The sequence below is a fragment of the Syngnathus typhle genome, linkage group LG17 (assembly GCF_033458585.1).
Source record: "Syngnathus typhle isolate RoL2023-S1 ecotype Sweden linkage group LG17, RoL_Styp_1.0, whole genome shotgun sequence".
Taxonomy (NCBI): domain Eukaryota; kingdom Metazoa; phylum Chordata; class Actinopteri; order Syngnathiformes; family Syngnathidae; genus Syngnathus; species Syngnathus typhle.
The window spans coordinates 2,209,450-2,229,852 of NC_083754.1; the positions used below are offsets into that span (position 1 = coordinate 2,209,450).

At 43.4% G+C, this 20,403-nt stretch overlaps 1 protein-coding gene across 7 annotated transcripts; it reads left to right on the plus strand.

Moving 5' to 3' along the window:
• Positions 1–2: 2 nt before the first annotated feature.
• Positions 3–20,310, plus strand: tanc2a (tetratricopeptide repeat, ankyrin repeat and coiled-coil containing 2a). Of its 7 annotated transcripts, XM_061303270.1 has the most exons (31): positions 3–82; positions 216–334; positions 445–480; positions 4,768–4,845; positions 5,426–5,533; positions 9,253–9,392; positions 9,624–9,786; positions 9,875–10,177; positions 10,808–10,933; positions 10,999–11,265; positions 11,879–12,006; positions 12,816–13,047; positions 13,132–13,304; positions 13,383–13,463; positions 13,530–13,730; positions 13,806–13,940; positions 14,082–14,278; positions 14,364–14,472; positions 14,576–14,698; positions 14,779–14,916; positions 14,983–15,081; positions 15,163–15,354; positions 15,436–15,529; positions 15,627–15,760; positions 15,842–15,965; positions 16,155–16,330; positions 16,414–16,546; positions 16,653–16,744; positions 16,997–17,131; positions 17,209–17,309; positions 17,555–20,310. In XM_061303270.1, the coding sequence occupies exons 4-31, from the start codon at positions 4,788–4,790 to the stop codon at positions 19,101–19,103; spliced, it is 5,511 nt and encodes a 1,836-aa protein (XP_061159254.1). In that variant the 5' UTR covers positions 3–82; positions 216–334; positions 445–480; positions 4,768–4,787; the 3' UTR covers positions 19,104–20,310. The 7 variants fall into 7 exon arrangements, with proteins under 7 accessions (XP_061159254.1, XP_061159251.1, XP_061159250.1 ...); XM_061303267.1 differs by lacking the exon at positions 445–480; XM_061303266.1 differs by having other exon boundaries at positions 33–334.
• Positions 20,311–20,403: the final 93 nt, after the last annotated feature.

A 20,403-nucleotide genomic window follows, 5' to 3' on the forward strand; every position in this document is an offset into this window, starting at 1 on the left:
GGCCACACCCCTCTCATGAATAATTCATCAGCCTCTCCTCGACGAGTGCCAGAGAGGCTTCCCAGACGTCAAGCCTTTGCCGGTAGGGCGACATTTATTTGGGTTTGTACTATCGCCACTACTGACAAGGACATGAAAATACCCGGCCATGACCGGGGCGTGGGAGTCTTGCTCCGGTACAACGGCTACGCGTGCTTCTGCTGGTTTATTTACAGGAGAGTCCACATCGAGGGCTTGATATCGCCCCGACCGTGACCGACCTATTATCTGCCATTAATGACGCCATTTGGACCTCCGCTCACTTAAAGACAACTACGCAAGTGACTCACTCGGGGTAGGTTCATTATTGTCCTTTTTTTTTTTTTTTAATAAATAATTACATGTGCGTGTGCGTTTGTGCGCGTGCGTGCGTTTTGCATTGCCTCACATCCTTTTCCACTACAGTGCCATTAAATCAACAATACCACGTTGCTTGTTACTGTAAGTCACATTCTTTTGTATATTTGATTTGACTGCATATAAAAACACGAATGCATATTGTTCATGTTGAATTAATTGGGTGTTTTATTGTTTGTCATACAGTTGACACTGTTCATCACTTGTAAATGAAAATGTCCTTGTTGGATCGTCACAGACATTTGAACTGATGACAATGGTTGCTAATTGTGTATTTGTGAAAAAGAGCACAAAGGATGAAACTTTTCCCTTTGGAGGCAGCTGGTGGTTATCAGTTGTTTTGACAGGAAACAAATCCTTTGTGAAGAATTGACGGGATTATCAGGCACGTTACAACATAACTCATCCCCCTGCCTTCATATCACAACTGTGGTTTTGTATTTTTGTATATGTTCTTTGTCTACACGTCCGTCCGTCATATACATCTGCCCGTTCATCCAACATCCATCACAACCTTCCATTCATCATCCATTTTTCTACCCATCTATTCAGAAAATGGAGACAGAAATACCTGAACGTAGTGGACTGTACCACACAGTTCTTTGGAAAAGTAGATTTGAGAGCCATAGAAAAAGTTAAAGAAAAATAACAATTTCTTTCATCCAGGCTGAAATGAGGTCTAGTGAAGTTGTCATAAAACATCAGGTTTGCATGGTTGAGTGCGGTGGCAAAAGGTGGAAGGCAAGACTGGTGAGGAGGAGCAATTTCCAAAAAAAAATCATTTTCAAAAGAACAAGAAAGCAAACATGGTGTTATCAAAACACTTCACAAAGAGTCAAATAGTGTAGTTTAAGGAAACAAAGAAACAGAGTAAAGTCAATTTAAGGCAAATATGAGATGCTTTTTGGCAAATGTTGTCCCCCCCCAACTGACTTCTGTTCCTAAACAGTGGCAGTGCAGATGGATGTAATCCCACGCTAATCTGACTAACCTTGTAGTCTGTAGTCTGGGTTTAATGTGACTCTGATTAAAATCCCTCCCACCACGGCAGTCATTAGTTAATTAGATTACTCGCGTGTGCTAATTAAAGGGACGAGGTAGAGCTCTTGAAATGCAAGGCCGTTGTAATTTCATGATGATTTTATTTAGATTTATTCTCTTTGCACATTTCATCCCCAGTTTTTGAGTCTGATGTGTTTTGTATTCTATTTGTAGTAGCCTTGAGATTTAATGAAAGTAAAACAGTGTTGTGAGAAAGGTCTGTTTATTATTTGGAAGCAAGATGTAGTAGCGATGGGCGGTGGATGATTTAGTGCTCCGCTATGGTTTTCCAGATGGAAAGAGAGAGTAGAGTGCAGGTTGCTTGACTGTCGTCCTTGATGATCTTTACAGCTTTCTATTTTGTCGGGGTTAGGGTCCCATGACACGCATTTTTTAATACATCCTTCAACATGTTTACAACCCGAAACGGTCCAGTTGTAAGATAGTTGCCGTCGTGGCAGCCATGATGATTTTTAAGACTACTAATCTGAAAAGATTTCAAGTAAATTCAAAACTTCCTAATTTTTGAAGATAAAAATTCAGTAATTTTCGGACTATAAATCGCGTTTTTTTTTTCATAGTTTGGGTGGGGGGGGGCGACTTATACTCAGGAGCGACTTATATACATATATATGTTTTTTTTCTCTTTTTTGGGCATTTTATGGCTGGTGCGATTTATACTCCGGTGCGATTTATAGTCCAAAAATTACGGTAATAAAAAATAAAAATATTTAAAATAAGTAAAAACACAAATAACTATGTGGGTTCCTCCATAGATGTTCTATTATATTATATGTTATTTGTCTTCTAAATCTCAGTGAGAATTGTATTGTGAAATTTTAGTATAGAAAGACACCAGTGTAAATTTTTGGGGGATTTAAAAACATCCATAGAAACTATTAAATGAGTTAATTTGCCAAGTACTACACGTAACAATTTTCTCCGCCAACTTCTTATCTTTAATCACTCCTCAGTGCCCAAGGCTTCTTATTATATTCTTATTACAGCCCACAGCTGAGCAGACTTTGGCTCAGCGGTGTTGCTAATTTCATTTCCTCCATGCTGAAACCTTGTAACAATTTTCTGCATGTCTCAAACAAAGATAGATTGTGCATTAAAAGACATGTTTTGTACTTTTTCGTAGTAGCTGATGTAATATACAATTTAGCATGTTTATGTCTTAGCGCATCTTTTTCCCTGAAATACATACAACCGTTTGCACGATTGAAACATCATTTTAATAGGTGTTGAAATTATTTGCACTTTTGCATTTAATTACATTTGCATCTGATGTCAGATGGTAGCATTAAATCATTGTTCGCCACTAATTGGGTCATCCATCTGTGCTGTCAAAAGGGGGACCCTTTTTATACATTTAAACAATGCCAGACTGTAGAACAAGCCAGTGAGAGTCATGACATTAAGCCTTTAGAACAATCATAAAGCTGGAAAAAAACACCAGGGCATGTATTTGAGTTTTTTTTTTTTTTTTGCATCGTCATTAGCATATCGAGTCAAAACAGTGGTTGGGGGAGTCAGGCCAATATGCCAGAGTCCACCCTTGCTAACAAGAATACGGGAGGTCATATAGAGCAGTAACTGACGACAGATGGTGTGTGTTCATGTGTGTGTGTGTTCATGCTTGTGCATGTGTGATTCACATAAATGAGCTTGATGCCATGCCAGCGCTGAGTCATGTTTACTTGCCGCAGACTGCCGCGAGTGACTCAGGGATAAGACATGAAATCACTTTTTGTATTTCCCGCATTAACTACCAGAACTGTAACAGGACGTGACCAGAAGCGAGTTGAGATGTTTGATTTTTGATTTTTTCAAGATGGATGTCAGTGGTTCAGATGTAGGAAGCCAAGAAAAGCCTTGGCCAGTAGCTCAAAAAGTCCTCAATGGAAGAAAAGTTCTGGCTCTTCCTCTGTGCCATTACTGAAGTTATCATAGTTGATCAAAAATATACGGAAGAGGATTAGGGCCAGTGAAGAAAAAAAAAACGAGGGGTGAAAGGATTCTGACTTTATTCTCAGAATTCTGACTTTAAAGTGGGAATTCTGACTTTATTCTCAGAATTCTGAGAATAAAGTCAGAATTCTGACTTTAAAGTCCGAATTCCCAATTTCTGACTTTAAACTCAGAATTCTGACTTTATTCTCAGAATTCTGACTTTAAAGTGGGGATTCTGACTTTATTCTCAGAATTCTGACTTTATTCTCAGAATTCTGACTTTAAAGTCGGAATTCTGACTTTAAAGTCGGAATTCTGACTTTATTCTCAGAATTCTGAGAATAAAGTCAGAATTCTGAGAATAAAGTCAGAATTCCCACTTTAAAGTCAGAATTCTGAGAAAAAAAGTCAGAATCCTGTCACCCCTCGTTTTTTTTTTCTTCACTGGCCCTAATCCTCTTCCGTAAAAATAACCAAATAACTAAATTTAAAAAAAAAATAAAGAAACGACTATTACATTTTTATATTTTTAAATATATATTTTTAAATACATTAGATCTGATCATTACATTGCACAACTTTCTTCCAGATTCTATATTGTCGTGCACTAGCATTTCCCAACCACTTTATATTCTGCAATGTGTCTTATATTATGAAGCGGAGCCACGTGGGTAGACGCAGCTTTGCTTTTTAGACTCGAGCCTATCTTTCTTTTCATGCCTGCATGTCATTGGGGATTAGCACACTGACACACATTACGCACACGCAATGATAAGCGAGCCACTGCATGTTATATCGAAGAAATAAGTCGACAACTAGTCGCTGCAATTAGGATTTTGTGCGACAGCTCTTAGATGAGGATTATGTCTATTCCTAGACGAGCCATGCGGAGAGTGCTGCTGTTTTATAGGATTTAAGCCTGGAATGCATAATGCTTCAATTCGACCACGCTACAGGTTGCATTGATTCTCGCCAAGTATATTAACAGACCCGACTTACAGCCCAGATGGGACTGTGCATTCAAGACTGTATATTAATGAAAGTCCCCCGAAAAAATACAAGGGGCCCATAAAGCCCTGGAAGAGAACTTTTGAGCTGCAGCAGATGGAGACTTTAGCTTCAACAAAAAGAATGAATAAGCAGATGGGTCAAAAATATGGGCCCCTAAAACCGTGTTGACCCAACAACATCAAGCTAGCATTGTGTTTACAGAACCTTAAACAACTATTATCTTCAACTTAGTCTGCTTTACTGGTTGCATCAGCCCTGGTAAAGTTCAACCCTTTCAACTTTTCATCTTTAATATATTGCGTAACCTTTTTCTGGTATCTGCATTAATGCATCATCTTGTTTTCTTTATTTTTTTTTTGACAGGAAGTACATCGTGAGCCATCATGTTCCGAAACAGTCTGAAGATGTTGCTGGGAAGCAAAAGCCGCAAGAACAACGGTGGTCAGTATCACCCATGTGTCATTATGAGTCTTGTGAAACAGATCTCGGATTGTGTCGTGCTTTTTACCAGAAGGTCAAATGATAGAATGGGAAGCTTTGTTATCAAGCCAAGGGCCATATTCCATGTAGATAATTGACAGTTCAAACGATGGGATCACCAATCAGTGATTTTTTTTTTTTATGTTATCGACTTTAAAGTCACCGGTACCGATACCGTGTACCGATACCGCTCGTACTGTAGATACATCAATTTTATAAATTTAAATATTAAATATATTTCTTAAAATGAATAGGTATTTTCTATTCTTCTAATTTGCGGTTCTTAATCGTAAAAGGGCCACAAGGGAGCGGCCGCTATGGATTTACTTGTAATAAATAATGATACCGATGGTTAGCATACATGAAGCTAAAAACAATCTTTAAATATCACAAAAACACTTCCAGTTTACACAACATAAGCAATCTGTAAATGTAATCCAAACCATGAACTAAGAACGACGGTACATAAAATGAAAAAATCTTTCATTCAAATAGTTTTACATTCCAATGTGCTCTGTATTTGAATATTTTCTCCTGACAGGCGGTGGCAGCATTGAGTCCACAAGCTCAGACACGAGACTGACAGAAGGATCTACTCGCTCCCTTCCTTCCTCTCCTCTTAACATTCGTCAGGCCAAAAGAACAACTGGTAAGTCTTTTTTTTTTGTCTAAAAAACAGTCAAGCAGCCCAAAACATTCACATCTTCATTCTTCGTGATTAAATGTCAAATGGAGGTTAATCAGTTTTTTGTTGAAGAATTCTTTAGAAAAAAAAACAACAATTCCGAGTCGCTTGGGCATCACAGGGACAGCAAAAAAATTAAATCCGCTAGCGTAGCCGCAGACAAAGGCCACTCGCTGGTTTCGGATTAAGAGGGCTGATCCGTGGTCTGCTACTGGGACACAAGTCGGGTTTATGATCTTGACAGACCCGAAACACCCAAAGCACAAGTACAGCTGCTTTTAGATGAGGTTGAACTTTTCCAGAGCACCCTCCCCTTTCCTATCTTGACTCAGATAAAGCTGTGTGTCATATTGTGTCTGGTAAAAAAAAAAAAAAAGAAAAAAAAAAGGGGTGGTTTGAACTTTGAACCCTCCTCGAGAGATAAAACACAGAAATGTAAGCCACCCCTTGTCATCCTCTCCTGCTTGTGCTCCCCTTCCTCCTCCGTTGGGTTGATTTGACACACTTCCACTAAACACTCCCATGTGCAGTCTCAAGGAAAACAGGAACATCAGAAAAAAAACAGACTTCATTCCTCTTTAGTCACATAGCAACAAAAAACTAACAATTGAGTGTGAAATTGGAATTTTCTAAAAAAGGGCTGTCCACTTAGCACATTCTAGTGTTTTGTATTGCTGTCACTTTTCTGGCTGGGGAGCGTCGAAGCTGCTGTTGGCCTGCATTCTTTTACACAGAGTCAGGGAATTCAAAAAAGATTCAAGAAAAGCATTCTTAATAGAGTGCGAAAACCCAGAAATTCAATGTTTGTGTCGTGGATGACAATCAACCGTGTCCAGAAAGGAACGGGAGGAAACTTACTCGTGAGTGTAAACGTCACCGCAGATTTTGGATAACTGAAAGACCACCAAAAAAAAAATCTGGTTGTCTTAAAGCCTTTATGTGGGAGTAAAAAACATTTTCCCATTTTGCAGAAATCACTGGAGTCTCTGGAGATGCCTAAATGAAAGGCGATACAATTGGATTGGATTGCAGTCAGTGTGGTCAAATAAATGACATTTTATTTTGGAGCGATTAAAAAAACTGTGACCTACATTTTGGGTTCGGCAGAAATATTATCCTGAAACATCTAGAAAATAGCAATTTCAATCAAATATAGTCAACAAGCTCTTTTTATTTATTTTTTTATCCAGATGCATTTTTGTAGCGGTGCAGGTCATATGAACTCAGATGTTCTCTATCAGGAAAAAAAATCACCCTTGGCCCTCGTTTTTGAGCCTTCTAAAAGAGAGAAAAAAACTTTTCTCTGGAAGAAAATTGCTGTGTGTTGAGCTACTGGCGCTATCCGTCCCTCTTTCTCCTTGGTGTGCAAGAGTGTGTGTTTTGGTTGGAGGAGGGGAGTGTGTGATTTGCGCCGCAGTCAGACGAGAGAGGAGAGAGAGATCGTCTTTCAGACCAGATATGGAGGCTCTGCCGTGGAAAAGAAAAAAAAACTGGAGGACTTGCAGACATTTTTGTTTTTGCTTCTTCATGCAAAGTTGATCCGGAGCGGATCTCCCCGTGAATGAAAAGGGTTTGTACTTTTGAAGACGAAAAGGAGCAGTGGAACACCCCCCCCTTGGTCTGTTCTGAGTTGCGGTCAGCCTTAAAAGCTCTCTATGAGTGCGTGGACGTTCGATTACCTGACCATTAACTCTCTTTTCGTCTTCTCTTTTTATGATGCCTCTGTGGAGTTTAAGCTAGAGTATCTTGAGTGCTTTCTTCTATTCCAGGAGAGACTCGTTGGCTTATCTTCTTATTCCCACCGTCTGTCTTTTCTTTGTGTTCTCTGAAGAAGGTGGAGCTCAGAAACTCTGTGGTGATGATTCTTTTTTTCTTTTCGGTGAAATGATCAATGTTTTCTCAGAGCTTCAGAGCTTTTTCCTTATTCGAGGGCTTTTCTGGGGCAAGCGAGTCCATTTGATGCAGTGACGCCCGCCGCCTTCCACATGGAAACACTCTGAACCAATTAGAACCTGGATCGTAGCTAGTTATGGACTGCACGGCGGCTATTTTGAAAGCGTGCGCCCGTTCGAGGACCGTGTGGTGTAGGCATGAGCGGGCCTCCGTGGATCACCCGTGGAGGTTTGCCGAGAACTGCCGTTGCGGGCCGGTCGGCACCTTGGGCAACGCGTCGTCGTCCCTTCTGCGAAGCTTGCTCTTTTACGTATGCTGCTGTCTGACTCACGAGGAAAACTCGGATCTGTGTCGGGATTGGGTCGATCGTCCCGTCAATGGAGAAAGGAGAAACAGGAGAGGGGGAACATCTGAGGAAGGTGAGAGTGAAGATGAATCTGGGTTTGTATGCTAAAAACAAATATGTTTGTACTCACATTTATTACAAAGAAAATTAAAAAAAAAGCAAAAATAAGTTAATTACAAAAAGACACATTTTGCAGAGTTCATTTTTCTGTCAATCAAAGCAAGCCTGTCACAAAGAGCACTAAGATGTCATCTCCAACTCTGATCTTTCTGATTCCAGCTTACTTCTGTGAAGTGGTTTTGGGTTTTGATTTTCTTCCTTTTAGAAAGTAGCCTAACATTTTGGATATTTTTAGACAGGCTTCACAAATCCCAACTTTAACTCAAAGTTACAGACTTTACAAAATGCCCAATAAATATGAAAAGCAACAAAGGGACTGAAAGTGTAAAAGGATAGAAGAAGGTGAAGAAAGGGAATAGTTGGAAGAACTCAAAAGGCTTTAGCAACTCGGGAGAAAGAAATGGAAAGACTACCACTTGTGTCTTTCCATTTTATTTTTTGCCCGGCGACTCCCACACTCTGTCATTGACTGACCACACATGACTCTGTGGTCACACGCACAATGCGTTTCTATTATTTAGTCCACCAGTCATCAATTTAAAGCTGTAATTATAGACTCTTTAGAGGCAGTATGATTTTTCATGCTGTGGTTTTCCAAAAGGCACGTACACACACACACACGGAAGAATGTGGTTGTGCGTTTGTGTTGTGCGGAACAGGATGATGAAGCCTGACCAAGTGCCATAAATGTTTTCATTTCGCCAAAAGTCGTGTGGTTTCGATGATAAAAATGCTATTTTATGAGGTTAAAATGTACAAATGAAAGTCACGCAACGTGGAGTTTCTAAATCAAACATTGCAAGAATTCAACACGGAAGCCGTTGACGAACGTATGCAGTTGCACTTTAATTGGTGTCAAGTTCACGGTCCCTTTCATTTTCTGTTCAAGCGGTTGGAAAGTGGTGATATTGCAGTGAAAACAGATGGAGAGGAGAGAAAAAGATTCCTTCCCGGGAAGAGCCAAAATAGTTAAAAGAAATCTTGAACGAAACTTGTGGTGTCTTGAGAAAAATAAAACTCGTATATACTGGAAGTGAAAACAGCCTTAACGAACAAAGGGACTGACTGTAATAGTTTGGACTCAAAGTCAGATTATTTAACAGTACAAAGATTTTTCTTGAAATATTCAGCCTTTACAGAGCACTGGATGAAAAACTATTTTTCATGAGCACAAAGATTCTTCTTTCTACCCATTATGCTTGCTGGATAATGCGGAACAGCTTTTCCTTGAATTGTGCTCATCCGGGATCTCATTAGCAGATCTGGTTGACATTTATATCTCAGTGAAACCTTTTTTTTTCTCCTCCTCTCTCGGGATATGCAGGCGAAGAGGAGGATTTGGGACCACCACCCTCAGTGGACGAGGCGGCTGATGCCCTGATGACCCGACTGGGCTTTTTATTGGGAGAAAAGATCAATAATGAAGAACCTGGGTCACCTCACCATGCCCAAGTGGATGGACAGGTAATTGCACGTACCACATGTGATTCCCAAAGAAGTTGAGATGAACGGAGTCGCTGATGATTCACTTAGAGCTTCGCATAAATAGTTGCAGGAAAATCGACAACATATTTATTAATTTCCTAATTATTAAAGTAAGGACAAAGTCATTTCGATTTCTTTGTGTGTCTTGGCATGAAGGAATTGACAATAAAGCTGACTCTGACTCTGACTCTGACTCTGACTCTCTCCCAGAGGATTTCGCCTTCCTCCAGTTTGGACAGCAGCAACACATCCCCCACGTGCACACTGCAGCCCCCTGCTGGAGTGGAGGGCAACAACAACAACAAACCACCCATCCTTGCCTCGGTCACCTCCCCCACGTCTACACTTGAGAGCAGAGATAGTGGCATCATAGGTATGGATGAGATTGTCAATTGATTGATTGATGTAGTTCAGCACGAGAACCTTCAGATGATTAATTATAGATCAAAAACATCTTTCAGCTACATTGACCAGCTATTCAGCTGAATCAGCACCGGAGCGTGATGACGGCAAGAACCCCAGCGGCGGTTACCAAGGCAACAGTCTCAAACTCTGGAGGCCAGTGATGGCATCGACTTCCTCTTCCTGTACGATGGCTACAGGAAGCTCCAACGATGACTTGCTCTATGGGGCCGAGGACAACATGGCTTCCACGTACAGCCTGAATAAACTCCACCCAGATTGGGGACGAGACTCGAACCGCTTGTCCGGATCCACCCACTCCATCCCGCTCTACCTTACGCCTCGCCCCAATTCGGTTGCTGGTAAGAGGAACGGCGTATGTATGTGTGTGTTCATGTGTGTCTCAGTCCCCCACCGCTCTTCCTGTTAGGAAGGAAATCTTTCTCTCCTCCAGTTTTTGTGAACTCACCACACGGGAAAGTTGTAGAGCTTGCATAGATTTCACGCCAGGATGAAATGAGTCAGTTACCTCAAACATTTTAAAAATCAAAACGCTGATGTGCAAAAAGTAACTGGGGCACTCATACCTGCATTTGAATTTAAAAGTATAAAGTTTTTTTTTTTTTTAATCTTATCCTCCCTTCCTCTTTCTTCGTGGTCACTGAGTTACGAACGCTCGAGAAGAGCACTTGGGAAAGGAAGGAAGGAAGTAACACGTATGACGTCTCAAAACACACACACACACGCACAGGATATGAAACAGAGTAAGCGCTAACGTTCTCTGCGGTGTCGGTTGTGACTCGATTGACTGTTCGCACACATTTGGTGAGTTCTCTTTTTGTCTACAACGCAACTGAATCTTTTCAGCATGCAGTGTAGATTTATGGCGGCATAATATTTTTCCTTCTACTTCAACTATCTTGTGAATGTTAAAGATGACTGGGTTAGTTGAGCCCTGTTAAATTAAGTGTGTCTTTTTTATTTTTATTCAGCCACTAGTTCTGCTCAACTTGAAGATCTGGCCTACCTTGATGAACAGCAAAGACTGACTCCTTCCAGGGCATCCCTCAGAATGCCCAGACAGAATTCCGGAAGTCGAAGTCAACAGGAAAAGCGAGGTAAAGATACAGTAAAATACATTTGGAGAATTGTTGTAGGAAATGTTTTCTTTCCTTTTTTGCAGTTCAGTTGACTCCTTATCTTAACCTGAAGCCCCTCCATTTTGAAATTCCCGGAGTGTTGTCTGGGACGAGGTTTACCGGAAGGGAATGGCTCTTCCAGGAAATGGACACCTGTCTTTCCAGCGATGACCCTTTAATCAATCGAGGGGTGGTGATTGTCGGAAATATGGGTTTTGGCAAGACGGCCATCATTACCAAACTGGTGGCACTCAGTTGTCATGGGAACCGGATGTGGCCAACATCTGCTGGCAACCAGACGCTGCCCAAATGTGAGTAGGAGCAGAGAATGTCAAATCAACTACAATATGCCGCAAAAATTAAACGCGGTGGAATTTCCAAAATCAAACACATCTATTCTCTGACATGAGTGTTATTTAAACTTATTATTATTATTTAAACTTAAAAAGTGAGGCCCTTGCGTCGTAAGGTAGGCACGATGCCGGATATACACTGCGTCTAATTTATTTCGTTAAGTAGTCGCACAAAATAAAATAATCTGGATCCAGATAAAAAATATATTTCAGATTCTTTCAAATAATGAAAAAATTAGACTATAAAATGCACAAACTATCTGCTGGAGACAATTTAGACCAAAAGCGGCTTGGCATGGATTTTTCAGACTAAAGACCCCCAATGCGTTATTCCACCCGCAAAGACAACCTCATATTCCAGACAGCTGAGTCATCATGCAGAAGGAACGGAATCGGCCAATTTCGTAACCAACAACGACTACACGCACTGCCAAACCAAATGGCCTGATGATAGAGTGGAAAATAAAACACTAAAGTAGTGAGAGAGAGAGATCCTTATTGTTAAGTAGCAGTCATAGTTGGGGAGATGTTTTCACATGTGTTCTTGACATGAAGTCTCCTTCTATTCCAGACGGAGAATCTTTCCCCCATGATTCATTGGGAAGAGGAGGAGCAGGAGAAGGAGGAGGGGAGAGCTGTCCAGGGACTCCAGAGATCAAGAAGAAACAGCAGGAGGCGCTCCTGAGGCTCGCAGGACAGGTCGCGACCTTGATGAATAGAATAGATCAAGAAAAAAAATGTATTCCTTAGACTTTATAATCTGCACGTACATTTTAAGATGTTTGCACCCGTTGTGGAAAAAAAAAAAAATCAGATGGCGTATAATAATTGCTGAGCAAACAATTTGAACCGCAACAGTTACAGAAATGTGATTATACAACCTCCCCGCTCTGTTATGGACATTTTCCAGCCATGACTTGCTAACTACCTTTGAGACCTCAGACGCTTCAAATCAAAGAAGCTGTCAAGCATGACGTTCCAGTCAAGACTTCCTTTTTATAGCATCACACTCCTGAAACATTTATCTGACATGTGGCCCGAGAGCCATTTAATAACATTGAGGGCTGCCATTTATGACCTGTAGGGTTGCTGCTGACAGCCAAAAGGGAAATGATACATAGCTTTTTCAGAATGTTGAATAACGTCCGTCAGATGCACAACCCATTTGCACAAAAAATAAAACTGGCCCGAAGAATTGTGTCATGAAATCAATCATAAGTGGCCCACTGAAGACTATGAATCATGAATCAAAAAGACTATGGATCATTATTTTGTAATTATAAAGTAATTTGTTGCGTCTGAAGTTGAAATAAAAAAGATAAAATGGAGAATGATTTGATTTGGATTAAAAATCTGACATGATGCATTAATGGTGCGCCTTATAGTCCGGTGCGCCTTATATAAGGACAAAGTTTTAAAATGGGCCATTCATAGAAGGTGCGCCTTATAGTCCGGTGCGCCTTATAGTCCGGAAAATACGGTAAATATATTCCTGTCTGTCTTTGCAGGTGGTTTCTTATCATTTCTGTCAAGCTGATAACTGTCACACGTGCTTGGTACCGGAGTTCGTCCACAACATGGCAGCCATGTTAACCGAAGCTCCTCAGCTGTCAGCGTATCGAGAGCTGCTGCATCGCTCGCCTCAACTTCAGACCTCACTCAGTCTGCGATCCTGCATCCAAGACCCGAGCTCGGCCCTCCAGAAAGGAATTCTCGAGCCTTTGGAGAGTCTTTACAAAGGTAAAAAAAAAAAAAAAAGCATGTTTTTTTTTTTTTTTAAATAGCGGCAAATTAATGATGTGATTCTGTTTTGTTTTTCTCCAGAGAGGAAGTTGCACATGGAGGGGGCGGGGATCATTCTACTGATTGATGGGCTGAATGAGGCAGAGTTCCATCGGCCAGACTACGGCGACACACTGACTTCCTTTTTGTCTCGTAACATTCACAAATTTCCTTCGTGGTTAAAGATCATTGCTACTGTCAGGACCAATCAACAGGTAGTTCATTCCATCTCGCCGCAGAATATGAACCTCCTCAAATTCCTTCCATTAACTTTCCTTCTTGTCTTCCATCAGGACATCGCTCGGTCTTTACCTTTTCACGGCATCTCTTTAGACCGGATGGAGGAAAACATTGCCATAGATCAAGACCTGCAGGTAGCACACAAATTCATTGACTTGGGATCTTCTACCCTGCTACACTCAACCAATATCTTCTTTTAGGGTTACCTGATGCAACGTATCAACAGCAGCCCTGACATTCAGAGCAATGTGTCGCTAAGCAACGGTCGCCTCGACAACATGGCGCTGAGCAAACTAGTCAGCCATCTAAAGTCCCTAAGCAAAGGCTCATACCTCTACCTGAAGCTGACCCTGGACTTGATTGAGGGAGGATACCTGGTCCTTAAGAGTTCCAGCTTTAAGGTATGCAAGAAAGGAAATTGAAGAGAGTTTCAAGACAATCCAAAATGACACCCTTGGGCTTCTTTGCTTCTATAGGTGGTTCCAGTCAACCTGGCTGAGGTGTATCTGTTACAACTAAACATGCGGTTTCCTACACAGTCATCTTTCCTGAGGGTCATACCACTTCTCAATGTAACCGTGGCAACGCTGCACCCGTTGACTGACCAACAGGTACACACAATCAATGCGATCCCATTTTGTTTAATATTCTTTTAATTTTATTTATTTTTTTACATTTGACACAACATCATGAGATTTTTTTTTACTGTACGAAAGACTGCTGAATACTGCATTGAAAATGTTTCCTCCAAGCTTTTTGAGGTGATCAATGCTGGCGCTCTGACCGGTGGGGCCATGCAGTGGGCGGAGTTCAAGCAACATCTGGAGCAGCTGCTGCCTTTCCTCCTGCAGCGCTCCGATGGTAGTCGGATGCTGAACCACACCTCGTTCAGGGAATGGCTAGTGTGGAGGGATGAAGGGCAGGACAACAGGTTCCTCTGCGACCCCAGGTATTTTGAGAAGCTGAGTGGATTGCGACATCTCCCGAGTGCTGTACGTGAAATCTGTGGGACTAAAAAGATTGTTTTCCTGCAGGAGCGGGCATACACTGCTGGCTTTCTGGCTCTGCAGACAGGGAGGGAAGCTGAACCCACAGCAGATACTTGAGCTGGGACATCACATCTTAAAGGCTCACATTTACAAGGCAAGCTTCTTTAGTCATGAATTGATCCGGCATAATCAATGTCCTCGTCCTGCTGTGATCCAATTATTTTTTTTAACCTTTGGTGCTTTCTGTCATGTATCAGGGCTTAAGCAAGAAGCTCGGGATTTCCTCCTCGATTCTGCAGGGCCTGTGGATGTCTTACAGTAGCGAGAGCTTGAACCATGCTCTCGCATCATTGCGAAATCTTTACACGCCCAACATCAAGGTAATGCACAGCAGAATGTACGCTTGATTCTCATCCAGAATTTTTTACTTGACTTGAACTTACCTTCCTTTCTTATCCAGGTGAGCAGATTACTGATGATGAGCGGGGCTGATGTGGATTATCGGAGCGGTGTCCTCAATAATGCCCCCCTGCTTTGTGTCCACGCTCATTTGGGCCATGGGGACGCAGTAGGCCTTTTACTTGATCATGGAGCTCAGGTATTCAAAAAAATACAATGCAAATACAGATTGTGTTCAAGCTAATGTATTTGACTTTTTGTATAGGTTGATATTCAATCACAAGATGGCTTGACCGCTTTAGGATTTGCTGCTTCGGCTGGACATCTGGATGTTCTCACCTTGCTTAGTCAGCATAAAGCCAAGGTATGCAACATCACAACAGGTTAGGATTTTTTTGGGATGCAAAAATCGTGACTGTCGAATTGTGTCTTTGCTTACGCTCAGGTTGGCCACGTCGACAGCTCGGGTCGCTGCGTTGCCGTCCACGCGGCTCAGCGGGGTCACCTCCACGTGCTCCGTTTCCTTCTGAAGCACGCCGAATGGAGCTGCACCTCCTGCTGTGGCCAGAGGGGGGTGAGCAGGAGCCAGGCGCTGCAGCAAGCTCTGACTGCAGCTGCCAGCATGGGCCACGCAGAGGTACATGCATACAGATGTTTATCCGCTTTCCATACTTGACATCAAGCACCGATAGGTTACATTTCCCCCTATTGTGTGTAGATTGTGTCGTATCTCCTGGATCCTTCGGAGGAAGATCATAAAGAGGAGGAGAGACCCGGCATCAACACACCTGACAGTCTGTGGGGAGAGACAGGTACAGATCCAACTTAGAAAAAAACAACTTGAATGTACTTACAGCATCTGATTGGAGGTTTGCAAATGAATTCGACCATTTTTTTTTATCTCCATAGCCCTGACAGCAGCGGCAGGAGGTGGCAGGTTGTCGGTCTGCAAGCTGTTGTTGGATCAAGGTGCCGCTCCGGAGCAAGGCAGCGGACGAAGTGTCGTACCGCTCTTCTGCGCGGTCAGGCGGGGACATTGGCAGGTAGAAGCGGCGCAACACACACAAAAAGAAAGTCATTATTGATGTTTTCTTCTTCTCAATGTGTCTCCTCTCTTTTGTCAGGTTGTTGAGTTGTTATTGAATCATGGGGCGCAGGTTAATATGGTGGACCAACAGGGCCGCACGGCTTTGATGACAGCGGCCTCGGAAGGTCACATGACCACCGCCAAATTGCTGCTGGATCACGGTAAAAGAAAAGCTCAGAGAATAAAACATAACAATATTCATTTTACACTTAGTGATGAAATGAACCTGCACTGGTCAAACTTTTAAAAATTTGGTTTTTTTTATTGAATTTTATTTAACAGTGGTCAAATTTTAATTTTTCAAACAAATATTTTTTAATTTTAATTTGACCCACTCCCATTCATTTCAGGTGCGTCTCTGGATCAGGCAGACAGGGAAGGTTTAACGGCGCTGAGCTGGGCGTGTCTGAAAGGCCAGCTCCCATTGGTCAGAGAGTTGGTGGCGAGAGGCGCCGCCACAACGCATAGTGACCGCAGCGGCCGGACACCGTTGGATCTGGCTGCGTTCCGCGGGGATCCCGAAGTGGTCCGTCAATACAAATAGATGCTGTCTTTAGAAATATTTCCAACCGCACATCACAGTCGAGTTTGGCTTCTGCTTTGCGGCAGGTGAAGCATCTGGTTGATCACGGTGCATCGGTGGAACACGTCGACTCCAGCGGGATGCGACCGCTGGACCGAGCGGTCGGATGCAGGAACACGTCAGCCGTCATTGCTTTGCTCAAAAAAGGAGCCATAATAGGTAAGTCATCTTTTTCCCAATCAATGAAATATAGTGACAAGACAAAAGAAGACATTTAGCAAAGTCCACTTTCCATGATTTGACGTTTGACACGTTGTTTGTGTAGGACCAGCAACCTGGGCCATGGCAACATCCAAACCAGACATTTTAATGGTCCTCATTAGTAAATTAGTCCAAGAGGGCGACAAACTGTATAAGGTAAGGCACCAACTTGATGAAATGGAATTGTGCAGCGTACCGTAATTTTTGGACTATAAGTCGCGTTTTTTTTTTATAGTTTGGGTGGGGGGGCGACTTATACTCAGGAGCGACTTATATACATATATATGTTTTTTTTCACTTTTTTGGGCTGGTGCGACTTATACTCCGGTGCGACTTATAGTCCGAAAATTACGGTAACTAGAAAGGAAAACTAATTTATCGCATGTTTTGATGTGTGTGTGTGTATAGCAAGGTAACGTGAGAGAAGCCGCACATTCCTATCAGTCTGCGCTCCAGAAGTTTCCAGCGGACGAGTTGAAGACGTTCAAACAGCTGAGAGTGTGCGTGCTCCTCAACCTGTCACGTTGTCGGCGCAAGATGAACGTGAGTAGCACCGTCCTGGCATAAACACACGCTGAAGCAATGCCTCGTCCATCTCAAACGGGAATTTCCGCTTGCAGGATTTTGCCCTTGCCGAGGAGTTTGCTACCAAGGCTTTGGAGCTAAAAGCCAAATCTTATGAGGCCTTTTACGCCAGAGCGCGTGCTAAACGCAGTTGCAGGTGAGCTAACCCGAACCGCTTAAGAGATGTCATTTATAGGATATACCGTAATTTTCGGACTATAAGTCGCACCAAAGTATAAGTCGCACCAGCTATAAAATGCCCAAAAAAGTGAAAAAAAACATATATATGTATATAAGTCGCTCCTGAGTATAAGTCGCCCCCCTCACCCAAACTATGAAAAAAAACGCGACTTATAGCCCGAAAATTACGGTATATATTTCGATGTATTTCTCCAAATGTAGGCAGTTCCACGCAGCCCTAGAAGATCTTCTGGAAGCCAGCCGCCTTTGTCCTTCCAACCGGGAGATTCAACGCCTGCTATCTCGGGTCAAGGAAGAGTGTCGACAACACGCGCAACAACCCGACTCGATGCCGCAAGGAAACTTCTCGAACAACGACGCCGGGCTTAGAAATTCGGAATACCTGCACGTTCACGCCAATGAGGCGTTTTGCAAGGATGAGGAGAATGAAGAAGATCAGTGGAAAGGAGATTCGACTGCTCATCATGTCTACGGTCGTCAGTTGCCACCTTCCCTCTCGCCGCCTCATCGGCCCAAGTCGAGTCCCGGCCATTCGCCCTCTTCCTCGCCCTCTCACCCGGCACCCTCCTACCAATGTTTCAGCCCTCCGACCTCTCCGCGGCAGAATCTGCATCCCACCAGCCCCGTGTCGGAGCGCAAATTATTTTCCGCTCACCACGCAGACCAGAACCAGGCACTGCAGCAGCATCACCACCAACTGAGATCTTTCCCCACTCAAAACCAGTGGCTACAACCAGCTAAAGTCCAAGTGGTCAGAACGGGTCAAGCCAGTTCCTCGGTTCACTCTAGCGTGGTCTTGGGTAGTTCGACCTACTCCCAGTTTGCCCAACTGCCTAAAGAACTTGCTGAACTCGGGGATGGTCTTTGCCCAAACCCCTTTGAGATGAAACAGCAGGCGGCCGTGGCTTGCGCAGATGTTGACCCGGTTTACCAGTCAAAAGCGACACCCGCCTACGGGGGGGGGATGACTCGCTTTGGCCAGGCCCGTCAGTACAGCCGCAACCAATCCAAAGCCGCTTATTACCCCATGGAAGTCACTGAGATGGCAAAAGCGCCACCCGATGATCATCACCACCTACGCCACCCGCTCGGCGTTCAATCGACCTCTCCCGCTCTTCCCCACAGACCCATCAACGTATGCTTCTCCTCGAGCAGCGGCAGCCTGTCCGGCGGCCAGCAGGCCATCCGAGGCCCGACTTTCAGGACCTCGGCTTCCACGCAGCACGTGGACTTACCTTTTAAAGAACTTCCCATCGGTCACGTGGATGATCTGTCACTCAACTCCTCTCCCCAGCCAGAGTGTGGCGTCGGAGGCGGGACTTATCCCGGAGAGGCGGGTCGTCCGTCGAGGAACGCGCCTTACATGGGTCTTAATGACAAAACCGTAAGAGTGCTCCAACAGTATCAGCAACAGGCTCCGCCCGCTCCCTCATCCAGCCTCAGCCCCTCTCGATCGTGGGCCGTGTCTTCGGTGGACACCATCGTCACGTCGCCCGGCAAACAAGCCGACGACCCGGTCCAATCGCAGCAGGCCTTCTCCATGGCCTATCACAACCGCAGCAACAACAACGGCCACTATGACAAGCAGCTGCCCTACTACGACGTGTTGCCGGCCAGCGGTCCTCTGGTTGCCGCCCAGAAGCTGCCTTATATCGACATGAAGCTCGCACGGACACTGCCGGTCAATAAAAAGACATGTCCCACCTCTCCTGTCAAAGCCAAAAGACCCTTTGTGGAGTCTAATGTATAGAGAAGACTAAGAAGATGAACATATTTGTACAACGTGGAGCCCAACATAAGAGGAGACTGAGAAGCCTTCAATGGTAGCCATGGTGCTTCATGGCCGATACTCGAGGACTGCAAATTCCAACATCTCTGCCTGATAGTTCCTCGTACAGAATCGGTGGCACAATGAGGACCAGGAACGTCTGAGGTCGACTTATTTCCTCCTTCGTGACGCCTTTACCAGAGAGCTGCTCGAGCTCTTAACCCCGCTCCTACCTGGAAATTTGGATTTAAAAAAAAAAAATGCTACAGGGTAGTGCAGCAAGCCGTACTAGCACACTGAATTGTCCATATACTAGTATAACAAGTACTAGTCAAACACCAAGCAGATGTTCCGTTCGCCTGGTCAGAGTGAGTCAGTTCCAAAACACACTTTTGAGTGACATCACATGGCTCTGACTTGCTGTGCAAAGGAAAACAATGCTATTTATCTTTTTCTTTTTTTTGTTCTTCAAGTTGTCTTGAAATGTGTACATTTAGTTGTCCTTGTCTGTTTTGATTTTGAAAAAGGGGGACGAAGAAAGATGTATATAATTTTGTCTTTGTTCTGCGTTGAGCATCGTGCAAAAGAAACGGCTCTTTGGTTTGTTTTCAAAATTTCATACCACGTGGATGTCAATTGTTACATGTGTGTTAGGGCTGCACTGAAAAGACCAAAAAAAAAAAGAGTTCTATCGAGAGAGTAAAATGTTTAGAAGTCACCATAGTACGGTTATTCCGAAATTTTCTTTTCAGTTCAGCCCTTACGTTCGTTACTTATCGCCATGGAAACATGCAGACATCTTAAACGGATTGTCCCACTGGCTCCATTCATTTCACTGGTGTTTCATAGTTAGTGGTTGTAGCCAAGCATTTGGCCCACTTCCGAGGCCAAAGAGTACACATTCAGCACAAGTAGCCATCAAGTGAGATTCTCGTATTCATTCTCGATGCTGCTTGGCCTGCCCGGGGTCACAGGCCCGACTCGTTTGAGTTTTCTGCTTTCAAATGTGTGCATTTGGTGAACATGAATGTTTGTTCTTTTTCTATGTTGCTGATAAACGAGACTTCTGACCTCTCTTTCACGGTACAGTTCTCAAGACTGACATGTTTAGCAGCCGTGATTCGGACCACTTGGAATTTTAAAAGATTGGCTGTATTCAAAGGTGTCATTAAACGTCATTGACAACTCACCGTAGTGTTTTATTTTGTAGACTGTGTGGGAAGTGCATGTTAAGATGAAGGTTGGTTTAATTTTGGTTAGGACCGACTGGCTTTTGGCCATG